The sequence below is a fragment of the Trachymyrmex cornetzi genome, unplaced genomic scaffold (genome assembly GCF_001594075.2).
Source record: "Trachymyrmex cornetzi isolate Tcor2-1 unplaced genomic scaffold, Tcor1.1 scaffold96, whole genome shotgun sequence".
NCBI classification, from domain to species: Eukaryota; Metazoa; Arthropoda; class Insecta; order Hymenoptera; family Formicidae; genus Trachymyrmex; species Trachymyrmex cornetzi.
In genome coordinates this window covers 176,339-199,274 of record NW_017300311.1, presented here as the reverse complement: position 1 = coordinate 199,274, position 22,936 = coordinate 176,339, and the positions used below count along the sequence as shown (strand labels likewise).

Sequence of the window (22,936 nt, the reverse complement as noted above, 5' to 3'; positions counted from 1 at the left end):
TTACAGTCGAATCCGAGAAGAATAAGCGACTGTGATTCGCCCATTTCTTATGGCTTAAGGCTTAAAACTCTATTGTAGATCCAGACTTACCCCGGATCTATAATAGATTTTTAATTCATAAAGAATGGACGAATCATAATCAATTATTCTCCTCACATTTGACTGTAGTTGGTCAATTTCTTACGGCTTAAGGCTTAAAACATCTATTGTAGATCCGGACTTAGCCCGGATCCTCATACAGGCAACAGCACTTTGACACAGAGCGCTAATTGGTGAAAAGCCGATTGTGGGGTTAAATTTACCCTCATCACCCGTTTTTCGCTAATTAGCGCTCTGTGTCAAAGCGCTGTTGCCCGTATGAGGATCTGGGTTTAAGTCCGGATCTACAATAAATTTTTAAGCTTTAAGTCATAAGAAATGGGCGAATCACAATCGATTATTCCCCTCGGATTCGATTGTAATTGGTCAATTTCTTATGGCTTAAAACTTAAATCACCTATTGTAGATCCGGACTAATCGAAGCTTGGTGAAAGTGGCCTTTAAACAACTGGAAAGCATCCTGTATCAGCAAACGGGAGGGCTCCGATTGCACGCATCACATATTGCACACATGTATCGCTGATTGGCCAATTTAAAAAAATAAAATAATCTCATTGGCAAAACAGCGAAAAATTACTAGGCATCAATTGATATGAGTAATGTGTACAATCAGAACCGTAGGCAAACGGGATCCTCCCTCACCAAACCAGGGGATCGATTCTGTATTTTGAAACAAACTGAAAATTACAAAAATGAGCGAATTTACTAGAATGCTGATCATTTCATTGGTCAACACCTAGTAAATTTGCTCACTTTTGTAATATTCACCTTATTTAAAGATATAGAAAAGAGGATCCCGTTTGCCTACAATCCCGGACCGTGGTCCGATTCACGCTTATAGCGTGATTAGTGCGCTCACGGTTGCTTATGGTTGGTCCATTTCGTGCTTGCAGCGCCAGTGTGAACACAGTGACGTCATAGTTACATAGCACTCACGGTGCTTAGAGTGCTCCTAGATGAAAGGTGAGGCACCGTGAGCGTCATGATTACGTGACGTCAGAAATGCGGGAAAAATAACGGTTTCGAACATTTCAGAAAGAAAGGGCAAGTTGAACACGACAAGACGGCTGCGTTAAGGCCTAAACACAATGCCAGGCAATAGCGATAGTATAGCGATAGGAATAATATAGAAATAAGAGATACATAAACTATCGCCTCCCGTTGCACAATGCGGCGAAAGAAATAAAGGCCAACCAATCAGATCGCGTACATACTGTAGTATGCTCTTCTGCTTCAACAGACGTAACCTAAAAATGTTAAATCAGTAAGGCCTAAACACAATGCGAGGCAATAGCGATAGCGATAGACATAGCGATAGGAACAGAGGAATCCAACGTACAGGAATCCATATGTCAATGCACATAGGAACATGGAATAACGATAGCGATAAATTTCCGACGAGTTGGAATTCTGTGTCAATCGCCTGTTATAGCCTACCAATCAGTATTCAGATTTTACATTCTGTTCTTCTTCTCCGCTATAACCTCTTTTCACGATCTGTCGACTCAATTAGTTTTAAAAACACAAAAGTACTGTCTACAAACACAAAAAGTCACTTTTTTAAAAACACAAAAATGACTTTTTGTGTTTGCAGACAGTACCTTTGTATTTTTAAAGCAGTGACTTTTTGTGTTTTTAAAACAGTGACAGATAAAGCAGTGAAGGTATGACAGATATCCTAACCGGAATAGTCGTGAACTTTAACGATTAATATCTCGGTTCGCGAGGCAGAGCGACGTTTTTTTCTGCCAGATTCTTTCGTTTTATGCAAAAACGCGTCGAATGAATATAATTTTATCGATTTTTGAGGTGATCACCCTGAACTTTACCTTTACCCATTATAAAATATATTTACCAATATTTTTTGATGAAAATTTGTTTAAAAAATACTTTATTGAAAAATTTTTATCTTTAAAGAAATTTAATGATTGGTGACCCGTGTCCTGTAAAGGCCCGTCTATAATACACGGAGTAAGAAGTAAGAGTAAGAAATTGACCAATCACAGTCGATTATTCTTCTCACATTCGACTGTGATTGGTCAATTTCTTACTCTTACTTCTTACTCCGTGTATTGTAGACGACGCCTAATGATTTAACATTTTTAGGTTACGTCTACTGAAGCAGAAGAGCATACTACAGTATGTACGCGATCTGATTGGTTGGCCTTTATTTCTTTCGCCGCATTGTGCAACGGGAGGCGATAGTTAGGCTGCGTTCGAAGAGCGCGCTATCAACGCTATTTGTGTCATACTATCCTTGTTTCACATTTAATGAACGATGAAGATAGAATGACACAAATAGCGCTAATAGCGTCTCCCCGAACCCAGCCTATGTATCTCTTATTTCTATATTATTCCTATAGCTATACTATCGCTATTGCCTGGCATTGTGTTTAGGCCTTTATTGTCGTAAGCACTGATAGAACTGTGAGCGTGAATCGGACCGCGGCCCCGATTTCACACACCACCCATATCAGCTGATGCCTAGTAATTTTTCATTGCTTTATCAATGAGAATATTTTATTTTTAAATTGGCCAATTAGCGACACACGTGTGCAATATGCAATGTGTGCAATCGGTGCCCTCCCAAAAAATAGCACAACACTGCATCTGTAAGTCCGGATCTACAATAGGTGTTTTATGCCTTATGCCGTAAGAAACTGACCAATTACAGTCGAATCCGAGAAGAATAAGCGACTGTGACTCGCCCATTTCTTATGGCTTAAGGCTTAAAACCCTATTGTAGATCCGGGGTAATATGATGCAAATTAAATGTGGTTGTTCATTACTTTCCGTAGCATTCCACAGAATTATGAATAATTTAAAAAAAATATTTTTTATAAAAAATATTAAAATCGGAGCAACGCTACATTAAACAGTTTTTAATCTGTTCGAAAATAATTGTTTCGAAACAAGAAATAATATAATAGCAGCTGCGATAGATATGATGCAAGCTACAGACCGTGTTTTTTTTCGGTTTTTTTCATCACATTCTATGAAATTTTAGAAAATTCTGAAGGAAACATTACTTGCAATTTTCTAAAAGCATGGGAAGTGTGTGGGTGGGGATGCCCACATCAAACAGTTTCCTAACCTATTTTATTAAAATTGTTAAATCTGTTCGTGTTGCAAGAAATCTTTAAAATTGTATGCACTTAAAAAGAGATAAGTATACATTCGAGCGTTGAGGAACTCCGGATCTACAATAGGTGTTTTAAGCCTTAAGTCGTAAGAAATTGACCAATTACGGTCGAATCCGTAATTGGACTTTCATATACGTTTCTTTTCAAGAATAGAGCCCCTGTTCTTTTTGGCTGAGCTTTTGCACCAGTTCATCTTTCTTCCTTTTCTCTCCAGGAGGATCGAAGAGGAAGAAAATTGCACTGGTGCAAGAGTTGAACCAAAAGAAACAGGTCTAAGAACGAACAGACTTCATAACAAAATGAAAGAATTCGACGGCTGCCGTTTTTATTGGCCAATCCAATGTGTCGAAGCGGTGAAGGCATGAACGCGATTGGTTGGCGTTGGCCAATAAAGTGCGCCAAGACGTCATCGATCCATTAGAATAATCCTAAGCAATGTTGAGGTTATGTCAAAATTGTCGTTTTTTTATCTCTGAAAAGATATCGCAATTAAAAACTGCAAATTGGTTTTAGCATTAAAATTGCCAAAGAGGAAATTTGGATTCTACGGTAAATATAAAAATATGTGAGAAAAAAAGAATTCGTTTAATTTATTGTTTGTAACGTTATTTATTTTCTTTCTGCTAAGAGGAAGTTTATGCTATGAGTGTTGTTGTAATATTAAATGCATTATACAATTTTTTATATTATATGATGTTTCAGATTATCTTAAAGGGAGATTAAAACGATAATGTTGTCATATTTTGCTATGTCAAGTGTTGCAAGCAGAAACATTTCTACTTCAACCTCTGTGAGTCAGACAATTAAATTGAGTCGATTGAGAGTAGTGGATAACAGCGAAGCAAGCTATGATGGAGGATAGACTACCACGTTGCATACACATGTACAACAAACAAGGGATAGGATACATCGGTGAGGCAATAAATAAAAAACATAAAAAATATTATCGTTTTATATGAAATGTATTTAAACATTGCTATATGCATTATTCAGATGATAGAATGTTAGTTGCTGTAAGAGGTGAAAAGAAAAAGGATTGGATTGAAACAGCAACAGGTTCCTAAAGTTCCCAAGTTCGTTAGCAACAATCTGGTACTCGTAGACGACAATGACACACTTCTTGGTACATGAATACAGGTGCCTATTCCACACATACTCCGAACAAAAATGAAATAAACTCTCAGCAAAGGAACAAATTATACTAAATTAATAGCGATTGCAGATTCGTGTAGTGTATCTATCTTGCCTACTATTGTAATATATGTATTACATATTTCATTATAATGTTAATATTGTACTTGTTCAATATTTACTGCAAAACTTGTAGTATGGAAGTGTATTACTCATGTATTTCTGTGTATTTTATTGTATATTAATAATTTAATAATAAAATTGTCATATTCGAACATATATATATATATATATATATAACACACGTTTGCAATGTTTGCATCATGTCTCGTCTCATTCTTGTTTAATGTTTGATGACAAGAAGGATGAAATGATCGCGTATGCTATTCTGTGATTATAGTACATAAGTATAGCGCTGTCAAGTGTAACTTTAGTTCACTTATTAGCCACGTGATGTCTATCACTTTATATTTAAATTAATTGTTGAAGTTATATTATGCCTATGTTAATTGATTTATATTTTTATTAAAATTTTAACAAATTGCATAACTTTAATTCTTTGCCTTTATAGAATTTATTATCAAATTTGTCTTCATCGAATTCAGTAATCAAATTAGTAATGCGAATAATCCTTCATTTCTCGAAAGCACTTGTTTACGATATGATAACTATATAAGAATAGAATATAGATAAGTATTTCGGATCCTCCTGCCAGAGGTAGAGGGTAGAGGATCGGTAGTCTGATACTGATGAAGGAAGCGGCTTGCTGTTCCTAATAGGGTCAGAAGGGATCAACATGGTTTAATCATCAAAATCTTTATTCAATAGTTTCAATACAGGCTCAGGATGCAAAATAAGACAAAACTGTGTCTCAGCATAGTAGGTCTGGTCTATATGTACCAAAACACCAAATAAAACAAGAGTCTGTAAAGACTCCAAACAAAAAAATAGACGTGTGAACAGTCTTCGTACGCCAAGAAACGAATACCGTTCACCGTCTACCAAAAAAAAAAAAAAAATGTAAATAACAAGAAACTAATTAATTCATAAGTTGTAATATATACTTAATTAATTAATTTAGTTTATAAAGTTATGTACATATTACAAAACTGAATACACCAATAATGAACAATAATGAACAAAACTGAATACACCAATAATGAACACCATTATAGCCTGTGTTGAGATATTCACTGCCAATACTGGAGATGTATAGTATGTGTCAAACATCTATAGATCAGTACTTTAGCAGTAAATATGGGAACAAAGCAACTAAGCATTATTGTTAATTCGAAAATAGAATTACTACTTACCAGGCTTACTATGCTGAAAACACCAGTTTATCAGTTAACAGAAGCCACATGAACAGCAGGCGCTATGGGTATTATCCTTATTCAATCAGTAACATCTATAACGCAACAGTTTTGCTGTTTAAAAATTTTTTTTGTGATTGTCTAAACGACCCGAACCGCTCTCAACATCTCGTAACACGTTTAATCAACGGTCGCCATGGTCGCCATTATGGTGGAATGAAGAAAGATGAGTCACTCCCATTATTCATCATGGTGGACGAAACCATGGACGAAGGAAATCATGGAGGGGAGGAAACCATCATGGGCTGATGGACAATGGAGTAGGTATCACAGTCGTATCATCAGCTCGACTATTATCACAGTTGGTATTTGCACAGCGATTGGTAAATACGTGGAATTACCGAAAGATAGAAAGCTTTAAAGTCTTGCGACGTCTGCGAGAGAATAGAGTTCAGTTTCTCACTCGGTCCCTCGAACGTCGCTCCGATTACAAAAGAATGTGACGGCCTTTATTCATAAATCGCTCACTGTTTTTCGTTTTAAGCAAGTATGTAATTCTGTTCTTTGCCTTTTGCCAAAAAGTCGTTTTTTTTTGTGTTTTTGCATTTACATTTTAATGACGTTGCTACTTGATTTTAGCCGTAGAGAACTGAACAGATTTGCGTTTCGTGATCTTGATGACAGTCTTAACCTAAAAAAATAGTATAAGCCACAGATTTTTCTATATTGATATAAAAATCTATATTTGTCTTTATATTCGTTATAGAAATCTATAACATGAGCTCTTGTAGATAGGAATCATCATGTAACCTCAATGAGAGAAGACGGAAATTCCATCAGCAAAGGGAAACTCTGTAACCTCCAAATCAACAAGCTTTTAACTCGAAGAGAGAGAGAGAGTGAAGAGAACGAGTAATATTTTCTCTAAAGAGAAGTATCATTTTCGAATTTTCAATCGCGGTGACGCGGCATGCGAGAAATTGCACCGCTGGTGCAGTGTACATGTATCATGAAAAGAAGGACGCTGCGGCGTCAGGTTATGGCACCAATACTCAACGAGTGGGGAAGGACTCCGTCAAAGATTTCGACTGTTGTTGTTTGACTCTACAACCCTGCAGGAACCCAGTAATAACGTAAGTATCTTATATCACGAATCTTGCACAATGTGTATTATTTGTAAAATCTTGAAAAACCTGGAATTTTCAGTGATCCCTTTTTTATCCCGAAAAGTCAGAAGTTCCATGAAGTTTTATTATTAAATTCCGGGGAAATTTTTGGAATTTTCTTATATAGAATAATATTGTCAGTATTTGTTGATATTGACAGTATTATTGACCTGTAAGGTCTCTATTATGACTTGTTCATTTCTATTAATTTTAATCTCTACTATCTTAGGGCCTGAGCACAATAGAGGAACAGGAATTAGATATTAAGATTTTAACCTATCAGAAACTGATTACATCAGAATACACGGTTTCTGATAGGTTGAAATCTTAATATCTAATTCTTGTTCCTCTATTGTGCGCAGGCCCTTAACATACGTTTTATTTTTTTTTAGTTATAAACATCACAGTTTAAAGTTAATCTACATTGGTAGAAATGGATATGTGACTTATATCTGTACATTTATGTCTTTTATTTACAATTAACAATCTATTGTTGCAGGAAGGATGGTTTTTTATTTGATAAAGAAGCGATATTGGAGTACATTTTGACTAAAAAAAAAGAATACGCGAGGAAACTGAAGGAATACGAGAAGCAGAAGCAAAAAGAAGAGGGTAAATTATAAACGAGCTTTAAGCCTAATGTACAGATTGCATTCCAGGAGCATTCTTCCTGCATTATTCGAGTGTATTCCATGTTTGAATTCTTTTCATTTAGTGATACATCGACACAAGTGTTCTGTCTCCATTGCTCATTGAATGCCAAGAAAGAAAGGTTGACAAAGACTAATTTTTTTTTTAAGAATAAAACATTTCTTTGAATATGTTTTTAATGCTTCAAATATATTTTAAAGAATATTATAAAAAAACATTAATAACATCAATTAACTATATTTTAAACTGTTTAAAACATGTTTTTTACCAATTCTGCAAGAAAGACAGAATGTTCGTATCAACTTGTGTCGTTAAATGGAAAACACCTCTTCTTTTATTTATATATATATATATATATATATATATATAACGGATGATAAATTTAACCCTATCAAAAGCCATATATTATATCTACATTGTACGATACATGGTTTCTTTTATTGCTTTTTATTACATGTTACCAAAATTATCAAACAGTTCGAATTGTTGATATATTTATGTACGCTGTATTTATTATTACAGGAGCAATCGCAAGAACAGACAGCCAACGAGGAACTGAAAATGCTGCAAAATTTTCTAAAGTATGAGGAAACCATTGTATCTAGTAGTCCCAGTACATTGGATATAGATTCGGTTTCTAACATGAAGAACGGCAAGGACAAGATGCTACCGAGCTTCTGGATACCCTCGAAGATACCGGGAGCGAAGGAAATCTTACTGACAAGACCATTTATTGTCCTGTCAGTGGAAAGCCATTGGAAGTGAAGGATTTGATTGTGATAAATTCACTGTGGTTCGGGATCCAGATGATAAGAGAACGCTTATCGTTAAACAGGCGCGATACATGTGTCCTATCACGCACGATGTTTTGGGCAACAGTGTCCCTTGCGCCGTGATAAAAACAACGTAAGAGAATCGAATAATCTCCTAACTTGCGTGAATCGTAAATAATAATTTTGTCGTGTTTAAACATTTCATACTTATAGCGGTGACGTAGTCACAATTTAATGTGTGGAAAAATTGATAAAAAAGGACTGGATTAATCCTTTAGATAATTCCAAATTGACACCATCTGATATAAACCCCCTACAAAGGGTAAGTAGTTAGTTACAAACAGTATTAGAATAATCATATAATACAAAGAATAATATCCATTTTTATTATTTTACAGGGTGGCACTGGTTATGCATTCGTTAATGATTCATTAGAAGGCAGACACGAAAGGCCGGTGTTACAAGCCTGAAGAGTATTTTTCATCGCTTTATTGTATTTAAACGTTCTTAGTTTTATTATTATAAGAAAATACACAAGTGCTGTAAATATTGTGCTGTATTTCACTGTAGATATTTAATCAGGAATAATTAAGTATTATCACTTACATAACACTTTCTATGTATACTTGTATAATGTGTACTATAATTATTTTATTTATAGCATAGAAATATGCGAGAATAGAAAAAGGGAATTATCGCTATTCTTGATGGTCCAAAAAAATAGTTAAAATTTTCATATGTGTGTGTATGTGTTTGATTTTACTAGCTTACATTAAAGAATTTGGTTTATATATGTAGTTTATAAATCTATATATATATATATATAAAACCAAAAATTTGCTTATAAAAGAATAACATATTTAGGAGCAAGAAAGAGATTTTGAATTAAATTTTTGGATTTGCACATCGAAAAAAAGTTAAAAAGGGCAAAAAATTTAAAGAATAAAAAGAAAACAGTATAAGCATAATAAGAGCATATCTTAAAATCCTTTTTTTTTTAAATTGAAAGGTGAATAAAAATGAATTTTATCTTTCATTATCTTGCTTCATTTATAATATATATCAAATATTTATAGCTTAATTTTTATTCTTAAATTATGTTAAATTATCTTCCTTCTGTTTTCCTCCTTTAAATATTTATGTTGTATTTGGTTGTATGTGATGTGTATGGTTATGAGTATAATTCCCATTGATTGAATGGCCCAATATATATATTGTTCAAATGCAATTTATTATTAATTTTTTCTCTGTCCGAGCGATTTCTAGCATTATGAATACTAAGGCCTAATTCCATCAATGTTAAATTAACTTTAATTTCTGTTATGAAATTATTGTTTTCCCCTTTACAATTCTTAGAATTAAAAAAGATGGAAGAGAAAATTGAACCAAGATTAAAATTAATCTTACATTGATGGAATCAAGTCTCAAATTTTATTTAATAAAGTCACAAAAGGGTCTAGTTGCTTCTGTACGTCCTACACTGTTAAAAATTTCATGAAATTTAATATACTTTTTAGTTACTAATTAAATCTTAATCAGAGCGTCGTACGACGAAAATCGGATGCAGTGTGAATCCAACCGCAGGTGCCGACTGCCAAGTGGACCGCACCCAAGACGGGCCAAGAAACCGCTCTCGTGCGCGCCAATTCGAAGGCGGAGCATAGAGTGCGACACTGTGTCGCGCGGCGTGTTGTCGCGTGTTGCCACATCACCATCGCGCCCAAGCGCATTTCGTAGCGTGCCCCTTTCGGTGTGTAGATCGCGCTCGCACCGATCGCAGGCCACCTCGTAAAGTAACAGCCGCGATTATACGTAGAAAGGAAACGTGAGAGAACTCTGGGCCGCCTGTCTCTGCCCTGCATACGTCAGCCAACATGATAACTCGTCATTCCTGAGTTCGCAGCCCTTCTCACAAGAGAGAGAGAGAAAAAGAGAGAGAGAGTGAGAAAGTCTGTCCTTTTTTTCTCCCAAACGCACCACGAGGAACGATAAATTGCGGAGTCACGAGTACAGCTGCTATTGAACTCTCGATCTGAGAGCGCACGTGCTGATCACTGGAACGAGCGCATCGTCGTCGATCGCACCGATCTTCCCGTTCTAGGGCATCATCGCGCGGCATCATGAGTGCACCTCAGGCACCAGTGAAACTGCGCAACGGAGTGGTGAAGCAGGTGAGGAACCGAACGCCACTGGACCTTTCTCGTGGCTCTCCCTATTTGTGCCGTACCGACTCAATTGTTGAGTGTTGACCCACTGCCCGCTCATCCAGTTGGCAGGAACCGCACCATAGAACATATGGTTGCAATCTGAAGTACTATTACAGCAGCCTGCCATGTGATGCTTCCTAAAATTCTTTAGATATACACCACGTTAATGAGATTGTTTTCACTGTCCTCTTTCTTTTTAATTTATTCGTCATTGAACGACGAGAGTTTGTTGCTGGAAAATTCTATGAAAGAAATTAGCAATTGCATAACAGACCGTACTCACTCCAAAATATGATATGGTACTGGATATTTTGGGATACTTAAAGTTTTCTCACGCTGCAAAATTTTATTCTAAGAATAACATCAAATATTTATTGCGTCTATGTTTTCACTTTACATTTATATTTTTATTATCCCCTTACTTTTTTTATTTATTTCTTGTTGAGTGTTATGATTTAGGACGTTTTTGGAAAGATATTAGCAATTGTATAATTGGTATTTTATTCCAATCTTAATAAGGATATAATATTTGTCGGATATTGTGGGATACTTAAAAATTTTTTACACTAAAATTTTTATTCTAAAGATATCAGATAGATATCTTTAGAATAAAAAAATATTTGTCTGATATCTTTAGAAAAATTTAGAGTGTTATGATTCAGAAAGTTCTATGAAAGATTAGCAGTTGCACTATTAGTGTTCTAATTAATCCGAGATACATAGTGCTGGATATTTTAGGATTTTGCTTTCTCATGCTGCAAAATTTTAATTCTAAAGGCGACAAATATTAATGAGGATGTCTTTACCGTCTTCTTGCTTTTTAATCTATTTCTTGTCGAAATATGATAAATTGTGTTAAGACTCAAAAAGTCTATGAAAGGTACTAATAATTGCGTATTTGGTATTCTAATCTGAAATGTAATATCATACTGGATATTTTGGGATACTTTGAACTTTTTCATACTTTCTCTACAAAATTTTAAAGGTACAAATTCTAAAAGTGGCAGATATTCTTTTATGTTAATGAGAATGTTTTTACTGTTTTTTTGCTTTTTAATTTTTTCCTTGTTGACAGGAGTTTGTTGCAATTCAGAAAAAAATATTAACATTTTTATGAAAATTGCATAAGAAATTAGCAATTCTTTGAAAGCTATTAGCAATTTCGTAATAAGTATTCTGTGTAAAATCGAAGATATAATGTAATACTCTGAATATTTAGGAATGCTTTAAGCTTTCTCACACTGCAAAATTTTAATTCTAAAGGTGACATCGGGAGATACCGTTGTCATCCGTGGACAACCTATGGGTGGTCCTCCACCCGAAATGACAATCACTTTGTGCAACATTACTGCTCCAAAATTAGAACGTTGGAAAGGAAATGACAGGTACGTAAAAGTGCATATTCATATGCTATACAAAATTATTACTTTTAAAGATTTTTCTTTATTATTTTCTAGTTTTTGGACTAAGCAGAGATTTATATAAGTTTATTGATAATAATTTAATTATAAAATTAAAATAATATTTACGTATTTGTAGCACGGATGAAACCAAAGATGAGCCGTACGCCTGGGAAGCAAGAGAGTTCCTACGTCGAAAATTGATTGGCCAAGATGTTACTTTCGCAACTGAAAAGTCGGTCAACACTGCCAGAACATATGGAACTGTTTGGTTAGGAAAAGGTATTTATTTGTGATACACCATATATTTGCTAGAACTTGGAAAATCGGCTGCGTTCAACAGAAAAAGCAGATTTACAACTGTTATAAACTTTTTTAGTATAGTATGAATAGTTTATACATTTAGATCCTGTGAAGAATTAAGGGCAAGAACCAAAGATTCTTACAACAGTGCTTTTTCTGCTAAACGCAGCCAATGGCCGCGAAGTTTTCTTTGCTGAGATAGAACTGTTCCTCTAAATTTAAAAATATAATCCAGTTAGTGCAAAGAAAACTTTCAACAGTTGCAAAGTAAACATTCTGCTGAACACGGCAGTGATTAAATTTTTGCATCTAATCACAATTGTTATGCAGACAGGAATGGTGAGAACGTAATTGATACTTTGGTGTCTGAGGGTTTGGTGACCGTTAAGAAAGACAACCGCAATCCTACGGCTGAACAACAACGGTTGATCGAACTGGAAAATATAGCGAAACTTGCAAAGAAAGGAAAGTGGTCAGATTCGCCGACTTCCGAACATATACGGGACATCAAGTGGACTGTCGATGATCCTCGGAAATTAGTCGAGAAATTCGCCAAAAAACCAATCAAGGCAGTAATTGAATTCGTCTTCGACGGCTCTACCGTGAAGGCTTTTCTCTTGCCTGATTTTTATAATATAACGCTGATGATCTCGGGTGTTCGCTGTCCTGGCTGGCCGAATGGTCGTCGCGAGAATTCCGTGGGCGATCCTTATGCGGACGAAGCTAGATACTTTGTGGAATCGCGGCTCTTACATAGGGACGTCGAAATAGTGTTGGAGTCGGTCAACAACAATAACTTCATTGGCAGCGTCATTCATCCTAAGGGTAAGTTTGTTAAAATCTGACATTTTATCACTATAAATATCAACAAGTCATTATTAACTGTTTTTATTTTTTAACTAAATATATTTTTATGTAAAAGATAAGATTCTGAATTTTTTTTACTTTTAATAAATATCATGTCCTTTATACTGAAGAAATATTAATTAATTTTCATGTTTTTCTAAATTTTATAATTTATTTGTTTGGTCTCTTTTTAACGAGTAAGAAGTTAATATTTCTACTGTTAAACACATCTGGCAGTGAGCAGTGTATGCTAAATTATGTACAATATTCTAAATAATTGAATTTAATTATAATCAATGATTTTTTTATTTATATTAGGAAACATCGCTGAAATTCTACTGAGCGAGGGTTTCGCGAAATGTCAGGATTGGTCGATCAGCAATAGTAGGTCCGGCGCGGAAAAGTTGTACCTCGCTGAGAAAGCTGCGAAGGAAGCACATTTGCGACTGTGGAAAGATTATAAACCGGCTGGGCCACAGATCGAGTTTACTGGCACCGTTGTGGAAATTGTTAATGCGGATGCGCTCATTGTTCGAACTCAGAACGGGGAAAACAAGAAAGTATTTTTGGGTAGTATTCGACCACCCACCCGTGAAAAGAAGAACGAGGACAGCAATAATACTACTCGATCGAAAGATTTCAGACCTCTTTATGATATACCGTGGATGTTGGAAGCGCGAGAATTTTTACGCGAAAAATTTATCAGGAAAAACGTAAAAGTGGTAGTTGATTATACGCATTATTACCCGGCTAGGGATAATTTCCCAGAGAAATTATGTTGCACCGTAACTTGCGGCAAAACGTAAGTATAAATCGATCTCTGAAATAGTGAATTTATTTACTTGCAGTACACTAAATTAGTATACTAAAAACTGCTATATAAATATTTTAAATTAATATTATTAACTACTCTCTCATATATTTGTCTTGTTTTTTAAATTTAATTTGTTTCTTTTTTCTCCAACGTGAAGAGAAAAAGAAGAATGACGATTCAACAAGTTTAGTTGCAAGAAAATAGGCTTATATAATCACGTTATTTAACATGAGAATATACATGTATTATTTCATTATTTTAGTTGATTATATTATATAAAGTTGATTTTGTCATATAATAAAGTATTTAAATGCCATTGCATTTAGATGTTTTATATAAAGCAGCCTTTATAGGAATGTAGTGTGAATGATCAAGTTCACTATAAGATTTCGCCTTCTAATTATTTACAAAAAAAATTATTATTTAATAATTACTTAAAATTTTTTAATAATTGATAATTCTATCTTATTTTACTCTGCCAACAGGAACATTGCAGAAGCACTGGTCGGTCGAGGTCTTGCGCGAGTGATTAAGTACAGACAGAATGACGATCAGCGTTCCTCTCAGTACAATCTCCTGCAAGTGGCTGAAAGCAAAGCAGAAAAATCGCAACACGGACTGCACGCGAAGAAAGACATTCCAGTTCACAGAATAGTGGATCTCTCGAACGATCCCTCGAAAGCAAAAGCGTTCTTGACTTCGCTTAAACGAGCGCAGGGAATTAGAGCGGTCGTCGAGTTTGTGACGAGTGGCTCGCGGCTGAAACTCTACCTTCCCAAGGAAGACTACATTATCACGTTTGTATTGGCTGGAATAAGAACTCCGCGTTGTCAGAGAACATTGCCCGGCGGTGGTGTAATGAAAGCCGACGAATACGGTGAGAAAGCTCTCGCCTTCACTAAAGAGCACTGTTTCCAACGAGACGTGGAGATCAAGATCGAGAACACGGAAACAAAGTTGAGCGGTTTCATTGGTTGGTTAACGGTGAACGATGTCAATATGTCTGTTGCTTTGGTCGAAGAAGGTCTGGCTGAGGTTGTAAATTTCCCGGACTCTGGAGAACTCACCAAAACTCTGAAAGCCGCAGAGGAACGTGCAAAAGCAAAAAAACTTAATGTAAGTAAAGGTGCTTAATTATTGGATAATGTACTTCATTAAAGAAACTGAAATATAATTTGCGTTCTGTAGATCTGGAAGAATCGCGTGGAAGCGCCAGTAGAAACCGACAAGATTGTGGACGAAAAGGAGGGACAAGAGCGGAAGATCGATTACCAAAAGGTTGTGATTTCCGAAGTTACTGATGATCTTCATTTCTACGCCCAGTTCGTCGATCAGGGCAGCTTGTTGGAGAGTATGCTTCTACAATTACGTCAGGAATTAGCCGCCAATCCTCCACTTCCTGGCGCTTATAAGCCGACCAGGGGAGATCTAGCGGTCGCGAAATTCAGCGGTGACGATCAGTGGTACCGCGTGAAAACGGAAAAGGTTTCCGGTACCAATGTCAGTGTGTTCTACATCGATTACGGCAACAGGGAGACTCTTAATGTTACACGAGTTGCCGATTTACCTGCGCGTTTCGCGACTGATAAACCATACGCTCACGAATATGCACTTGCGTGCGTGACTCTTCCGAGCGACGTAAGTAATGAATTCTAATACAATTCATTAATAAATTATTAACGAAAAGACTATTGATGGTATTTTTACAGACGGATGACAAGAGAGCGGCGGTGGATGCGTTTAAGGAAGATGTTTTGGATAAAATTCTTCTCCTAAATATCGAATACAAGCTAAGCAATAACGTAATTGCCGTGACGCTGATGCATCCCAGTACAAATGAAGATATCGGGAAGGGTCTTATTTCTGACGGATTCTTGCACGTTCAAAAGCATCGAGATAGGAGACTTACTAAATTGGTTAGTCAATTTCTGCTATATTAGTATCCATTTATTGCGACAAAATTTCTATCTTATTGAAATATGAATTCCCGAATCTATTTTTATAATATTTTTATAACACTTTGTTCTCTTTTACTCACAATTTTTAATTTTTCAATCAACCTTAAAAAATCGAGGTATATGGAATGAAAATCGAACCCATTATTTATCGATTATGAATCTAGTACTTTTATGCAAAGTCACGCGTAATCTCTATTGTGTGTGTGTGTGTTGTGATAAAATTTATTATACTAAAAGAAAGAAAGAGGGTTAAAATAAGTAATCAAAAGATGATAAATAAAGATATGTTTTATTTTAAAACGTAATAAAATAATTCCTTTTCTTTCTTTTACTATACTTTGTAAAAACGAATCTTTGTGTCCATATTCATTGAAAATTTATTGTATTTATATGTATATGTTAATTTTATTTGCAGATCGAGGAATACAAGAAAGCCGAGGAGGACGCAAAGCACAACCATCGTAATATCTGGATGTACGGAGACGTAAGGCCGGAAGACGATGACAAAGAATTCGGGTTGTAATTCATAATGAATGCTCAATAATTTGGGATAAGCATTATCAATATGGGGGAAAAGAAAAGACAAGATCGTGTTGACAAAAAAAAAAACAATATAATAAATAACAGAATATACGAGTCTATGTATCGCTACATAGATACAAAAATAACAATGATGAATGTCGATATGAGAGTAACATGTCGCGTTAGTCTCAATGCAATTATATATCTCAGTATATAAAAAGACAATTGTACATAACGATTTTAATAATTTCTGTAATACATTGAACAAGGAGCACATGTAGTCCTTGAACGAGACTATGCAGCCTTTGGCATTACATGAATTCTCATCGACATGAACATTCGTTATTAATTCGGTGCCACAAATTGTTTGAAGACCTGATATTTTCAATCCGATATGAAATTTTCAATGTGCAATTCAACACTTTAGATACACCAATCATGTTAGATATATTAATTGCTTTTTCTATGGATAAACAGCAATCATGTTAACTAATGTACGCGCTCTTTTCAAGTTTTTATATGCAAGGATGATCATGTAGCTGTAGAATTTGTAATTGCAAATTTAATTGGGCAGTGGTAGTTAAACCGAGATAAGGAAGATTCATATCAATAGAATATCAGAGTATTTTCAATTAAAATGACATTGGCTTCTTTGGATAATACATTTTTCAACTTTTTCAAAGTGGCACGTGTGCGCGCGAATTCAGCAAAAAGTGGGGGATATACAGTAATAATAATGTGAAGGAAGATACTGTAAAATCATGTCTTTCTTGCCATCTCTTTCCGGATAAATTCACGTTATTCATGTACGTTATATATATAAACAAGTTTGATATATTAATGTACTTACAAGAAATTATTTATGCACAGTTGTTCTACAAATCAGTCCTACAAATTGCAGTACAACAAATATAAAATTTTAAATATTCAAAATATATTTACGCGATAAACAAATGTTATCTACTGTGTGTTCGGGGAGAAGTAACTCGCAATATTCTGCGGTACAAAGAATATACGTATGTAGATTCTATGCATCACAGAACAAACTTGCATGTTTATTTTATCAGAATTACTATATATGTATATATATTACATTATATAGCGTATCTTTAATTTATATCATCTTTAACTAACACTGGAAATGATTTTCTGATTTTTTTTAGGCGCTTTGTGATGATAAACTTTTATTTGTGATATTTTGTTTATGTTATCACGTTATCATTGACTGTACTTTGTAAATAAAATCCTATTGGATGTTTGATATACCGTACACACTGTAGGACCAGAAAGGAAAAGAAAGACTTGTTTAAATTACATTAAGAGTATTATGATTTTTTTAAAGATCCACAAGGTATACATGTCTGTTACATTGATACACTTGATTCCTTTACATTACTGTTATACGTAGCGATAATACTTTATAATTGTCGAATATTTTTCTCTTTTCTGCAATAAAATAGAATATATCGAATAAACACAAAGAGATATACATCATAACTATGTTGTAGAAGTGTCTGAAACAATGATCAAGAAGTTTGAATAAATGCAAGAGGAATGTTTTCCAACGTATGAAACTCACTAAAATTCACACCTTGTTTCGCCGCTCGTGAAGATATATACTGAACATTGAATGCACATTTCTTGTGAATCTTTACCTTCAATTAACACCACTCAGTTCTCTTTGAGTTGCGATCAGTATTTCGTCGTTGACATGTAATGAATAAATAGTTTGCAAGTTTTTGAGGTGAGGAAAATATTCATTATATTGAGATGTTGTTTCAATCAATAAATCAAATATTTTATAAAGTAAAAAGATCATTTTAATATCACAAAATTTTAATGTGTTCAAAAAATTGATTTATCGTTCTTAAAAAACTACATATTCAATCAATATGTTCATTTGCGTCCCAAAAACATGCGTATAAATCGTCTTTGTATCACACAAATCTTCGTACAAAATAATAATTACTATTGTCTAACTTGAATTATCGTCCTTGGAAAGCTATATATTCATTTACTATATGTTTGAGCACATTTGCGTCCCAAGAACACGAATATAAATCGTCTTTACACCATGCGAGTCCTCGTACAAAATCTTGGTGATTATTATCTTCGTATATCTGCATCAATTCTTTTTGGGTATCAAGTACTTTTACCGATGTATTATCAAAACAGCACGCTAACTGTTCTTTCCTGGAAAATAGATAAGTTATCATAAATTTATTATCGTCGAAAGAGTATATTGTGTAAGAAATATTCTGTATAAGAGCTATATATTGTACAGATAAGTAAATTGATATTTCTGATAAATTCTCACCTCTCTGGAGTTGGATTGAATAACAGCTTGTGTACACCTCTATCACATTTGATCGACTCGCATAACGGAGTTTCTGTTTGCCTAATGTCAATTATTGCAATGCCGCCTTCAGCTGTACCTATTGCTACGATATTTTCCAAAGTAGTATTCCAAGATACTGCTGTTAAGGGGCAATCATTTTTCTTGAAGATACCTTTGAAAAATAAAGAAAATTATTTTTTAAAAAACGTAATAAATTTGAAGATATTAGAAAAAAAAACTAAATATACGTACAACTCGCCGGTTTGGCTCGTCTAATATCCCATAGTAGTGATTCGCTATCTAAAGAGACGGATACAAATACAGAACTGCACATAGGCTTCACGTCTGTACCAGTGATTATGTCCAGATGTGCAAAGCTATACGAATATGTCGCGATTAAATCCTCTACGTCCCACATTTTTAAGCTGAAATAAGCATAAGATTACAAACTCTCTCTAGCTGACATAAGTCTATTGAACTCGCTCAATTATATTATTCTGGAGCTGACAGTGGGCTTACTAGATCCACTATGTTTTAATTGTTTGAATAAAAATTATTCTTATTCCAGTAAAAATAATTCAGTTTCCTCTGTGAAGCATTATTAAGATAAAAAGTATATTATTATATTTGAATTTACTATTAGTTCTTAATTTTTGTATCTATTGTAGCAATGTGCCGTTTTACACAAAAATGTTCAAACAATTAAATTTTCTTTACTTTACATCTAAAAGTTGTAATTGTCCTTTGAAATTAAAGACTTTTTAAAGAAAACAAATGTAACCATGTAACAGATGTTGATTAAAAGGCACTAATTAATTTCAAGAAATCAAAATGATATAACTGTGTAAAAAAGAATAAATACTAAGTTTATTTTAATAAGAATATTAGCAAGATAATTCCTTTATTCTTAGCTTTTAGTTACAGACTCAGTTTTTTTAGCATCAGCTCCATACGATTTAATATTTTTTTCTAATAATTTCTTTTTTAGCTCATAATATCATCTATTTTAGAAACTTCTTACCAACAATCCATTCCTCCTGTGACAATGTTTCTCTGATTGGAAAATACAGATACCGACAGGATGCTGTCGTCATGCTGACATACATATCCGAGAAGCTGTAACTCATAACGCTCGTCTATTTCAACTGCTTGATAAACCCGCACAGCACCACTGTCTTCCACAATAACAAATGTGTTCTCGTTCAGGTAAGCGGAATCACAAACGCCGCTGTCCATCCGTTGCTTTATGGCGGCTTTCTTTCGAGAAAAGTCCGAGATATCCTTGTAGTACCAGAGAGTACCATTCCAGTAAAGGTCGACCATGTTAGTGCCTCCAAGAATAGCATTGTTTTCTACAACAGAAAGCTTTAGTTATAATTGATAACTATAAAGGAGTTATATTACTTGAAATGAAATTTCTCAAAAAATATAAACTAATAGTAACATTACATCAATATTATAATTTACCACTTAATAATATAAATGTGATATAATACATGTTGTATTATAATATAACTATAAATAAGTTGCGATATAATACATGTGATATATCAGTTATATTATTGAGTACAAAATTATTGATGTAATGTTAGAGTTCATGTCCTGTGGATTTTTAATTGTATAATTTCATAACTTTTCCGTAATATAGATAATAACTGTATAATTGTATAATTAAATTCTATAACTTTATATCTATATAATTAATTCCATAACTTTATAACCATATAATTAAACTCCATAACTTCATAACTGTGCAACTAATTTCATAACTTTATAACTATATAATCAAACTCCATAACTTAATAACAGTATAATTATAACTCCATAATTTCCTAACTGTATAATTAAACTCCATAACTATAAATGTATAATTGATTCCACAATTATAACTATATAATTAAACCCCGCAACTTTATAACTGTATAAACTCCATAACTATATAACTAAACACATTTTCTTTACCATCGTAAATTGAGAAAAGCTGTAGATGCTTGGTGTCGACCGACGATCGGTTTTCTAGAAATGCTAAGTTTCTGAAAAGATCCCCGTTTGAGATCGAACTGTACGTGCTCATCGCGAACCGGACTGTCTATTAAACTACAAGGATGAGGCAAAAGGATCAAATTTTGTAACGATTCACAATCCCTATCAAGAAATTTCCTTTCCTCCGTGTCGGAGCATCGATTTTCTGAGATTCTTTTTCGGAGCAATTCCCACAGATTGGTGGGATTTTTACTTCTTCAATCTCTCCTTGAAATTTCACGACGCCTGGATATCAATTCTTTTGCCTTTCAGATGATTTTGCCCAAATTTTCATGATAAAGTTAAACAATAAAGTTAAACAATTCTCCAAGAACTGTCGTTAAGGTTAGGCACGCGTCCACATACAAAACGCGCGCAACAGTTTCGGTCTGAGCTGATCTGCGCGTGCTCGTTGGAGTACAATGGTCTGGTTTTTTCAGCCGAATTTTTTACACTGTTCATCTTTCCTCTTTTTCCTTTTCACGTGAAAATGAAGAAAGAGACGAACGGTGCAAGAAGTTCAGCTAAAGGGTGGGATTTTATTTGTGCGTTATTATCATACAACACATTTTTTAAGCCTGTTTATTGGCTATAGGATAGAAAGATTCGAGGACCTCTTTATCCTCAAGGACCCTATTTTTGAAAAGTATCGCATACGAAAAACTGAGGAAATACTATAGTATGCGTTACATAACTATAGCATTTCTCTAGTTTTTCGTATGCGATACTTTTCAAGAATAGGGTCTCAAGACCCCTATTCTTGAGCACATACGAATAATTTTCACATACGAAAATGATAGTTTCTCGATTGTGATTGGTCGATTGTATACGGAATTGCTATTTTCGTATGCAATATTTGTTCAAGAATAGCCTCTGCACACATTTGTCGTACGACAAAAACGCATAAATGAAATCCCACTCTAAAAGGAACTAGAACGGGTGAAAGGTCGAAGCGAGACAGAGCAAGAAGAGGACGATGGGAAAAATTAACCCGAAAGAAAGCGCGGACGTAAAAAAAAGAACGATAAGCTCGGACGTAAAAAAAAAGAACGATAAGCTCGGACGAAATTATGCAGGGCATTAATAAAAAATTACAAGTGAGTTAGCAAAAGCCGAAAGAAATCGGAATAGTCGGAGACGCAATAATTCATGACTTTTGGAGAGAAAAAAAAAGATCGTAAAAAAGATAAACATAGATGAATAGAAAAATACTTTTTTTTTTCTCGAATGTCTAATTAAATATATTCGTCTCATTTTCCTGGGGAAAAAATTCACATAATATCTTATATTTTTAAGAATTTGTCATATTTGAAACTTATTAGTTAAAATTTTTGAAAAAATAATTTAATTTTTTTCAGATTTTATAACACAAACGAATAGAAACCGCCATATTCGATCAAGGTGTATCTTCGTGCTTATAATAATATTTTTTGTTTTTCTGTTCTAATTATAAAGCAAACTGCGCGCCGATTGTTTATATATAATTATTGATCTTGGAACGCAATCCTAAACTAAAGTAGTCCTAAGCTGGAGTAGTAATATCACAAATTAAATTAATTGATAAGTAATATTTATAATGATTAGTACCTTTTAAAAAATTAAAAAATTTTCTTTAGTAACCATTTCAGTTATAGGGCGGTATTCATAGTCGTTTCTTATATTTAAGATCGCTTTAAGTTCGATCTGAAGATGTCTTAAGACTCTGATGCAGCCCTCTGATTGGTTCGTGACTTCTTAAGACCGTACTTAAGACGCGGTCTTGAATATAAGATCTGACTATGAATACCGGCTATAGAGACCTCTAAGCGATGTCCTATATATAAAAAAACAACTAGAAGATGTGCAACTGTCCTATGTTATGTGGAAAAATGAAAAATTCATTAAAAAAATGTAGGAATAATTTTCTATAAAAATTTTAAAATATTTTATATAATAATTTTATATGTTTATAATATATATTATATGTATATATAGTTATTATAATTATGTAGTTATTATCTGTATTAATATCTACACGTCACAGAAATTCTAAAATATTAATGTAAAAAATGTCTTTTTTAAGTTACCTTTTCGCTTTGTCAAAAAGAAAACTTAACAAAGACTTCTTTTCGTTATCTTTTTAGTACTTTGTGATGTCTGGGATATTATAGAAATTCTGGAAAAAATTCTGAAATTTATATAAAAGTTCTAAAAAAATAAATAAATTTAAAAATTCAAAAAAAGAAAAATTCAATATTAATTAAAGTTGAA

General features: G+C 34.0%; 2 protein-coding genes and 2 pseudogenes across 3 annotated transcripts in view; 3 read left to right on the top strand and 1 right to left on the bottom strand.

The window, feature by feature from the left end:
• The first annotated feature begins 3,696 nt into the window (after nucleotides 1-3,696).
• Nucleotides 3,697-4,526, top strand: LOC108769844 (39S ribosomal protein L14, mitochondrial pseudogene; annotated as a pseudogene).
• Nucleotides 4,527-5,912: 1,386 nt separating this feature from the next.
• On the top strand, nucleotides 5,913-8,872 carry LOC108769843 (nitric oxide synthase-interacting protein homolog; annotated as a pseudogene).
• Nucleotides 8,873-9,953: 1,081 nt separating this feature from the next.
• Nucleotides 9,954-18,143, top strand: Tudor-SN (staphylococcal nuclease domain-containing protein 1). The gene is made up of 9 exons (XM_018521053.1): nucleotides 9,954-10,447; nucleotides 11,747-11,868; nucleotides 12,023-12,165; nucleotides 12,517-13,011; nucleotides 13,351-13,834; nucleotides 14,332-14,962; nucleotides 15,035-15,484; nucleotides 15,556-15,762; nucleotides 16,220-18,143. The coding sequence occupies exons 1-9, from the start codon at nucleotides 10,397-10,399 to the stop codon at nucleotides 16,325-16,327; spliced, it is 2,691 nt and encodes an 896-aa protein (XP_018376555.1). The 5' UTR covers nucleotides 9,954-10,396; the 3' UTR covers nucleotides 16,328-18,143.
• The window catches only part of LOC108769849 (methylosome protein 50), a 6,990-nt gene continuing 2,190 nt past the window's right edge, over nucleotides 18,137-22,936 (bottom strand). Inside the window, exons 1-5 of one of the 2 annotated variants that reach the window (XM_018521065.1) lie at nucleotides 20,627-21,191; nucleotides 19,686-20,016; nucleotides 18,917-19,089; nucleotides 18,644-18,836; nucleotides 18,137-18,519 (exon numbers count right to left, since the gene is read on the bottom strand). In XM_018521065.1, coding sequence (XP_018376567.1) covers nucleotides 18,312-18,519; nucleotides 18,644-18,836; nucleotides 18,917-19,089; nucleotides 19,686-20,016; nucleotides 20,627-20,738 — 1,017 coding nt within the window. In that variant the 5' untranslated portion in view covers nucleotides 20,739-21,191 and the 3' untranslated portion in view covers nucleotides 18,137-18,311. Of the gene's footprint in view, nucleotides 18,520-18,643; nucleotides 18,837-18,916; nucleotides 19,090-19,685; nucleotides 20,017-20,626; nucleotides 21,192-22,936 lie in introns of those variants that run through there. The other variant, XM_018521066.1, reaches the window with a different exon arrangement.

What these genes read in the sequence shown, in the direction of transcription:
- Tudor-SN (XM_018521053.1), top strand. Translation starts at nt 10,397, where the DNA reads ATGAGTGCACCTCAGGCACCAGTGAAACTGCGCAACGGAGTGGTGAAG. An exon ending in GCAACGGAGTGGTGAAGCAG is followed by an intron (nt 10,448 to 11,746) that starts GTGAGGAACCGA and finishes TTAATTCTAAAG; the next exon opens with GTGACATCGGGAGATACCGT. An exon ending in ATAGGAGACTTACTAAATTG is followed by an intron (nt 15,763 to 16,219) that starts GTTAGTCAATTT and finishes TTTTATTTGCAG; the next exon opens with ATCGAGGAATACAAGAAAGC.